A 9828-nucleotide genomic window follows, 5' to 3' on the forward strand; every position below is an offset into this window, starting at 1 on the left:
AAAGTGTGTAGATGACAACACCAGAAGGTCCTTCTGTCAAAGTATGTAGATGACAACACCAGAAGGTCCTTCTGTCAAAGTGTGTAGATGACAACACTAGAAGGTCCTTCTATCAAAGTGTGTAGATGACAACACCAGAAGGTCCTTCTGTCAAAGTGTGTAGATGACAACACTAGAAGGTCCTTCTGTCAAAGTGTGTAGATGACAACACCAGAAGGTCCTTCTGTCAAAGTGTGTAGATGACAACACCAGAAGGTCCTTCTGTCAAAGTGTGTAGATGACAACACCAGAAGGTCCTTCTGTCAAAGTATGTAGATGACAACACCAGAAGGTCCTTCTGTCAAAGTGTGTAGATGCTGAGTTGTTTTAGTTGTGCATGCACGTCACTGCCGTTAAGAGTCCAAACTTGAGTTGACTTGTTAGAATTGTAGAATGCAGGAAGGTCCTGGTCGTTCATTTCAAACATCTCATCTTGCTCTTTTCTCATCTTTATTCTTACTTTCGACAAACAATTAGCAGTGTAGTGTGTGTCTTATATTGACTTCCACACGCATCAAAACCAAAAGGCATGAAGTTGTGACAATCACGTACAACAATACCTCGGTGGCGTTTGCTCAAAGGTCAGATGGAGACCAAATCCTGCAAAAACCGAAGCAAGAAATCACTTCAAGTCAAAGAATCTCCTCCAGTCACCCATCATACTTATTATAGTTCTACATGCAGAAAATGATGAAAGGAAGATTTAAACATCACCTACAAGACTCTTCTTGGTAAAGATGGATGCAACATTTGTACTTAGTGACAAGTTCTTTCTTAAAGGGGAACTGCACTTTCTGGGGGGGGTTTGCCTATTGTTCATAATCATTATAAAAGAAATGACTGATTTTTTTTTTTTTATGCATTCTAACTTGTAAATAAATGTAAATAACGAGAGGTCCTCTATTGCAGCCATGAAATCCAATTAAAAAAACCTTGAAAAAGTGCCAACAATACTCCATTTACATTTAGTGACTTGAATATTAACGACTATTAGTGAGAATGTTATTACAAGTGCTAACGCAGACCAACTATTTATTAAGATTAAAGATTAAAGGCCTACTGAAATGATTTTTTTTAATTTAAACGGGAATAGCAGATCCATTCTATGTGTCATACTTCATCATTTCGCAATATTGCCATATTTCTGCTGAAAGGATTTAGTAGAGAAAATCGACGATAAAGTTTGCAACTTTTGCTCGCTGATAAAAAAAAGCCTTGCCTGTAGCGGAAGTAGCGTGACGTCACAGGAGCTAGTATTCCTCACAATTCCCCGTTGTTTACAATGGAGCGAGAGAGATTCGGAGCGAGAAAGTGACGATTACCCCATTAATTTGAGCGAGGATGAAAGATTCGTGGATGAGGAACGTTACAGTGAAGGACTTGAGAGACAGTGATGGACGTATCTTTTTTCGCTCTGACCGTAACTTAGGTACAAGCTGGCTCATTGGATTCCACACTCTCTCCTTTTTCTATTGTAGATCACAGATTTGTATTTTAAACCACCTGGGATACTATATCCTCTTGAAAATGAGAGTCGAGAACGCGAAATGGACATTCAGTGCCTTTTATCTCCACGACAATACATCGGCGAAATGCTTTAGCTACGAGCTAACGTGATAGCATCGTGCTTTAACTGCATATAGAAACAAAATAAATAAACCCCTGACTGGAAGGATAGATAGAAGATCAACAATACTATTAAACCGTGGACATGTAAATACACGGTTAATGCTTTCCAGGCTGGCGAAGGTTAACAATGCTGTGCTAAGGACGCCATTGAAGCTAACTTAGCAACCGGACTGCACAGAGCTATGCTAAAAACATTAGCTCTCCACCTACACCAGCCAGCCCTCATCTACTCATCAACACCCGTGCTCACCTGCGTTCCAGCGATCGGCAGAAGGACGAAGGACTTCACCCGATGCGTTTGGCGGCCCGGAGACGTAGGAAGTCAAGGTGAAGTCGGCGGCTAGCGCAGCTAGCGCTCCAACAAAGTCCTCCTGGTTGTGTTGCTGTAGTCCGCTGCTAATACACCGATCCCACCTACAACCGTCTTCTTTGCAGCCTTCATTGTTCATTAAACAAATTGCAAAAGATGTCCAGAATACTGTGGAATTATGAAATGAAAACAGAGCTTTTTGTATAGGATTCTACGGGGTACCATAACTTCCGTTACTCGGACTTCGTCACGCGCATACGTCATCATACCGCTACGTTTCAGCCGGATATTTCCCGGGAATTTTAAAATGTCACTTTATAAGTTAACCCGGCCGTATTGGCATGTGTTGCAATGTTAAGATTTCATCATTGATATATAAACTATCAGACTGCGTGGTCGCTAGTAGTGGCTTTCAGTAGGCCTTTAAAGTACCAATGATTGTCAAACACACACTAGATGTGGGGAAATTTGTCCTCTGCATTTGACCCATCCCCTTGGAGAGCAGTGAGCAGCAGCGGTGGCCACGCCCGGGAATCATTTTGGTGATTTAACCCCCAACTCCAACCCTTGATGCTGAGTGCCAAGCAGGGAGGGAAACGGGTCCCATTTTTACAGTCTGTGGTATGACTCGGCTGGGATTTGAACTCCAACCTACCCATCTCAGGGCGGACACTCTAACCACTAGGCTATAGCGGCGCCGTGACCACTAGCGTGCGTAACGCACCTGTACGAAAGGTGAGGTAGCGTTGTATGTCCTACATCACTTTGCTAGAAGAAGTCATGCAGAAGAAATGGCTGCCAACATTTCCAGGAATGCAAATGTGTTGTTGTTGTTGTTGTCTGGCCGTCATGTCACCTGCACTTTCACATCCTAACATGCTGACACCACTACGCTGCACCTGTGCTGAACATGTTGACACCACTGCGCTGCACCTGTGCTGAACATGTTGACAGCACTACGCTGCACCTGTGCTGAACATGCTGACACCACTACGCTGCACCTGTGCTGAACATGCTGACACCACTACGCTGCACCTGTGCTGAACATGCTGACACCACTACGCTGCACCTGTGCTGAACATGCTGACACCACTACGCTGCACCTGTGCTGAACATGTTGACACCACTACGCTGCACCTGTGCTGAACATGCTGACACCACTACGCTGCACCTGTGCTGAACATGCTGACACCACTACGCTGCACCTGTGCTGAACATGCTGACACCACTACGCTGCACCTGTGCTGAACATGCTGACACCACTACGCTGCACCTGTGCTGAACATGCTGACACCACTACGCTGCACCTGTGCTGAACATGCTGACACCACTACGCTGCACCTGTGCTGAACATGTTGACACCACTACGCTGCACCTGTGCTGAACATGCTGACACCACTACGCTGCACCTGTGCTGAACATGCTGACACCACTACGCTGCACCTGTGCTGAACATGCTGACACCACTACGCTGCACCTGTGCTGAACATGCTGACACCACTACGCTGCACCTGTGCTGAACATGCTGACACCACTACGCTGCACCTGTGCTGAACATGCTGACACCACTACGCTGCACCTGTGCTGAACATGCTGACACCACTACGCTGCACCTGTGCTGAACATGCTGACACCACTACGCTGCACCTGTGCTGAACATGTTGACACCACTACGCTGCACCTGTGCTGAACATGTTTGCAACTTGAGTGGGCAAATGTGATGGCGTCTGGCACATTGGAGAGGTGTTCTCTTCACGGATGAATCGCTGTTGTCAGGGTTCAGGGCAGATGGCAGACAGCGGGTGTGGGTGTGGGTGTGGTTTGCTGATGTCATCGGTGTGACTCGAGTGGTCTCCTCAAGGAAGTCATTCCCCTCCAATTTGTGTTTTGTTGTCAGCTTCTGGCTGAAGCAGTGTGCCAACCCTAAAGCCAAAGAAAAAGCCAAAGTCACATAAATCAAGAACCCTGCTGCGGGCGCTGCAATGGAATGTTTCTTCACTCTTTGATGTTTGGTCCTCTCAACTTCAAAGTGTCTCCATCATCCTTCACTTCTTGTGAGAACCCAGCTGGACTGAAGCCAACAGAGGTCAGAGGTCAGATGGACGGGACATTAATGGGTGTTGCATGTGAAGGTCTAATAGTTGGATGCAACACCCAAACAAAGCTGCTTGAAGGCCTGCAAAGACTGCAGATGAAAGCCCACAAGAGCATCAATCACAAAGTGAGAAGCACAAAGTGCTCGGAATGTGACAAGTCAGCCAATTAAAGCCTCAAATTGTAGCTATCGACAGTCCAAGGATCGCCAATCAACACATCAATGTCACGTCTTTCATGTCTGGGCTGACAAGTCAAGTTGTTGTTGATGAAGGAGCTTGTGGAAGTCTGCAGGCACATCAGGACATGTTTGGAAGGACTTTCCCTCGGACTGAGAGGGCACTGGAAGCTGATCTGGACTACACGCTGTCACGTGGGGGGGTGTGGGGGGTGTGGGGGGGTGCAGCTGCTGCGGGGTTGTTCTTCCGATGCAACAACGGACGACAGCGTGAAGGTGAGCTCGGATTTATTCAACATAAATCACTCAAACTATCACAAACACAAACAATAAAGCAAAAAGGCAAGCGTGCCTACAACACAAAAGAAGCTGCTAGTTAGCAGAAGCTAGGACCTGGACTAGGACTTACTTGAAGCTAGGACCTGGACTAGGACTTACTTGAAGCTAGGACCTGGACTAGGACTTACTTGAAGCTAGGACCTGGACTAGGACTTACTTGAAGCTAGGACCTGGACTAGGACTTACTTGAAGCTAGGACCTGGACTAGGACTTACTTGAAGCTAGGACCTGGACTAGGACTTACTTGAAGCTAGGACCTGGACTAGGACTTACTTGAAGCTAGGACCTGGACTAGGACTTACTTGAAGCTAGGACCTGGACTATGACTTACTTGAAGCTAGGACCTGGACTAGGACTTACTTGCAGCTAGGACCTGGACTATGACTTACTTGAAGCTAGGACCTGGACTAGGACTTACTTGAAGCTATGACCTGGACTAGGACTTACTTGAAGCTATGACCTGGACTATGACTTACTTGAAGCTAGGACCTGGACTATGACTTACTTGAAGCTAGGACCTGGACTAGGACTTACTTGAAGCTAGGACCCGGACTAGGACTTACTTGAAGCTAGGACCTGGACTAGGACTTACTTGAAGCTAGGACCTGGACTATGACTTACTTGAAGCTAGGACCTGGACTAGGACTTACTTGAAGCTAGGACCTGGACTATGACTTACTTGAAGCTAGGACCTGGACTATGACTTAGTTGAAGCTAGGACCTGGACTATGACTTACTTGAAGCTAGGACCTGGACTAGGACTTACTTGAAGCTAGGACCCGGACTAGGACTTACTTGAAGCTAGGACCTGGACTAGGACTTACTTGAAGCTAGGACCTGGACTATGACTTACTTGAAGCTAGGACCTGGACTATGACTTACTTGAAGCTAGGACCTGGACTATGACTTACTTGAAGCTAGGACCTGGACTAGGACTTACTTGGTCAGCAAGAGACATGAACCAGTGCGACATAAAGACAATGCAGGCAGAACGAGTGATGAACAAAGATAGACTTAAATAACAGTGACATGATTGGTGAAAACAGGTGAAAACTAATGAGTAACCATGGAAACAAAACAAAACAAGGAAGTGAAACCAGGAAGTAAGGAAGTCCAAAACTAACAGCATAACTAAACAAAACATGATCCGGACCACGGATCTGGACTAAACGCACACTTCCTGTTCAGTGCAAAGTATTAGCAATCCAAATAAAATACCACTTTTCTTACCCATTGGTGCCTGTTTTGGTGTATTTAGGATCCACACGAGTCCTGGAAATGTGAAGTCAAACGATGGTGGAGATGTTTAGGAAACCTTCCTTCATACCTTCTCCAAATTTGAGTAACTCGTGACATATTTGTCCGGAGTTACCTCAGCGGATATCTTCTAAATACACCAAAGCAGTGAAGTTGTCAGGTTGTGTAAAAGGTAAATAAAAAGAGAATACAACAAATCTTTTTCCACTTATATTCCATTGAATAGACTGCAAAGACAAGATATTTCATGTTCACACTGAGAAACTTTGCAAATAATCATGAAGTTAGAATTTAATGGCAGCAACACATTGCAAAAAAGGCATTTTGACCACTGTGTTACATGGCCTTTCCTTTGAACAACACTCAGTTTTGGTTTGGGAAGTGAGGAGACACATTTTTGAAGTGGAATTCTTTCCCATTCTTGCTTGATGTACAGCTTAAGTTGTTCAACAGTCTCCCTTCTCATATTTTAGCTGCCACACATTTTCAATGTCTGGACTACAGGCAGGCCAGTCTAGTACCTGCACTCTTTTACTATGAAGCCACGTTGATGTAACACGTGGCTTGGCATTGTCTTGCTGAAATAAGCAGGGGCGTCCATGAAAACAACATATGTTGCTCCAAAAGCTGTATGTACCTTTCAGCATTAATGGTGCCTTCACAGATGTGTAAGTTACCCATGTCTTGACCACTAATACACCCCCATACCATCACACACTAATACACCCCCATACATCACACACTAATACACCCCCATACCATCACACACTAATACACCCCCATACCATCACACACTAATACACCCCCATACCATCACACACTAATACACCCCCATACCATCACACACTAATACACCCCCATACCATCACACACTAATACACCCCCATACCATCACACATGCTGCCTTTTACACTTTCACCCTAGAACAGTCCGGATTGGGGTCACCCAAACAATTTAGTGGAATAGCCTTCATTTCTAAGAACAAGAATAGACTGTGGAGTTTCAGATGAAAGTTCTCTTTTTCTGACCATTTTGAGCGTTTAATTGACCCCACAAATGTGATGCTCCAGAAAGTCAATCTGCTCAAAGGAAGGTCAGTTTTGTAGCTTCTGTAAGGAGCTAAAGTGTTTTCAGATGTGTGAACATGATTGCACAAGGGTTTTCTAATCATCAATTAGCCTTCTGAGCCAATGAGCAAACACATTGTACCAATAGAACACTGGAGTGATAGTTGCTGGAAATGGGCCTCTATACACCTATGTAGATATTGCACCAAAAAGCAGACATTTGCAGCTAGAATAGTCATTTAGCACATTAGCAATGTATAGAGTGTATTTCTGTAAAGTTAAGACTAGTTTAAAGTTATCTTCATTGAAAAGTACAGTGCTTTTCCTTCAAAAATAAGGACATTTACATGTGACCCCAAACTTTTGAACGCTAGTGTATGTATGTACATATGTATAGTATATGTATGTATGTATGTATCTAAAGTATGTGTATGTATGTACAGTATGTATGTAAAGTATGTGTATGTATGTATGTATGTACATATGTACAGTATATGTATGTATGTATGTATGTATCTAAAGTATGTGTATGTATGTATGTACATATGTACAGTATATGTATGTATCTAAAGTATGTGTATGTATGTATGTATGTACAGTATGTATGTAAAGTATGTGTATGTATGTATGTATGTACATATGTAAAGTATATGTATGTATGTATGTATGTAAAGTATGTGTATGTATGTATGTACATATGTACAGTATATGTATGTATGTATGTAAAGTATGTGTATGTATGTATGTATGTAAAGTATGTGTATGTATGTATGTACATATGTACAGTATATGTAGGTATGTATGTATCTAAAGTATGTGTATGTATGTATGTATGTACATATGTACAGTATATGTAGGTATGTATGTATCTAAAGTATGTGTATGTATGTATGTATGTAAAGTATGTGTATGTATGTACATATGTACAGTATATGTATGTATGTATCTAAAGTATGTGTATGTATGTATGTACATATGTACAGTATATGTATGTATGTATGTATCTAAAGTATGTGTATGTATGTATGTATGTAAAGTATGTGTATGTATGTATGTACATATGTACAGTATATGTATGTATGTATGTATGTAAAGTATGTGTATTTATGTATGTACATATGTACAGTATATGTATGTATGTATGTAAAGTATGTGTATGTATGTATGTACAGTATGTATGTATGTATGTATGTAAAGTATGTGTATGTATGTATGTATGTATGTACATATGTACAGTATATGTAGGTATGTATGTATCTAAAGTATGTGTATGTATGTATGTATGTATGTATGTAAATTATGTGTATGTATGTATGTATGTACATATGTACAGTATATGTATGTATGTATACATCTAAAGTATGTGTATGTATGTATGTATGTACAGTATGTATGTAAAGTATGTGTATGTATGTACATATGTACAGTATATGTATGTATGTAAAGTATGTGTATGTATGTATGTACATATGTACAGTATATGTATGTATGTATGTATGTAAAGTATGTGTATGACAGTATGTATGTATGTAAAGTATGTGTATGTATGTATGTATGTACATATGTACAATATATGTAGGTATGTATGTATGTAAAGTATGTGTATGTAAGTATGTATGTATGTATGTACATATGTACAGTATATGTATGTATGTGCAGTATGTATGTCAAGTATGTGTATGTAAGTATGTATGTATGTACAGTATGTATGTAAAGTATGTGTATGTATGTACATATGTACAGTATATGTATGTATGTATGTAAAGTATGTGTATGTATGTATGTACATATGTACAGTATATGTATGTATGTATGTATGTAAAGTATGTGTATGTAAGTATGTATGTATGTACAGTATGCATGTACATATGTACAGTATATGTATGTATGTATGTAAAGTATGTGTATGTATGTATGTATGTACAGTATGTATGTATGTATGTAAAGTATGTGTATGTAAGTATGTATGTATTTACAGTATGTATGTACGTATGTACAGTATATGTATGTATGTATGTACAGTATGTGTGCATGTATGTATGTAGGTATGTACAGTATGTATGTACGTACAGTATGTATGTATGTACGTATGTACAGTATATGTATGTATGTGTGCATGTATGTATGTACTCTACACACCTGTCGCTGATTAGCTTCCTCGCCGTCTTAAGCCAGTGCAAACCTGCATTCCGGGCCAGAACGTAGCGACCTCTCCCCGTAAAGTAAGCCGACAAACCCTAGCTCTATGCACTCTCTCTCTCTCTCTCTCTGTGATTCTCCCCCTCCCTGTTCATTGGTCTCGTGTCCCCCTGTTGTCTTCCAGCAGCATTCCTCCGTTCCCGCGTTACGAGCTGTGTGTCTCGTGTCCCCCTCTGGTTCCCTGGCTGCCCCTCTTGGATCTCCACCTCCCGCCTGGACACGGACTTTGACGCCTCACGCCTGCCCAGAGACCTCCGAGCATGCCTTGCCCCCTCGTGGACTTCCGCACCTCGCTCAACACTTCCGGTAACACACTGCAGATACTCACTACACATAGTCACACCCATACACATTTTGGATTAGTCACACTTCCTTCCCTTGTTTAGTAATATTGTTCAATAATAAATATAGAGTTAAACGACGTCCCTGCTGTCTTCTTCCTCTGTACCGTAACACGTCTGACCGGCAGGTGGCCACGGGGAAGACCCAGGACACGATGGGAAGACCATGTCTCCCGGCTGGCCTGGGAGGAGCTGGACCAAGTATCTGGGGAGAGGGGAGTCTGGGCTTCTCTGCTTAGGCTGCAGCCCCCGCGACCCCACTTTGGTTGGTGGATGGATGGATGGATGGATGGTGTTACATGAGGTGTTCCAGTGGATGGTTTCACCTGCGGATGACATGCTGACGTTGCAGCCGCATGGTGAACTACATTCCAA

At 42.4% G+C, this 9828-nt stretch overlaps 1 protein-coding gene across 1 annotated transcript in view; it reads left to right on the forward strand.

The window, feature by feature from the left end:
• Positions 1–8742: 8742 nt before the first annotated feature.
• LOC133629705 (uncharacterized) overlaps positions 8743–9828 on the forward strand; it is a 10583-nt gene continuing 9497 nt past the window's right edge. Inside the window, exon 1 of the mRNA XM_062020617.1 lies at positions 8743–9418. Coding sequence (XP_061876601.1) covers positions 9159–9418 — 260 coding nt within the window. The 5' untranslated portion in view covers positions 8743–9158. The remainder of the gene's footprint in view (positions 9419–9828) is intronic.

Source organism: Entelurus aequoreus, linkage group LG15 (genome assembly GCF_033978785.1).
Source record: "Entelurus aequoreus isolate RoL-2023_Sb linkage group LG15, RoL_Eaeq_v1.1, whole genome shotgun sequence".
Taxonomy (NCBI): domain Eukaryota; kingdom Metazoa; phylum Chordata; class Actinopteri; order Syngnathiformes; family Syngnathidae; genus Entelurus; species Entelurus aequoreus.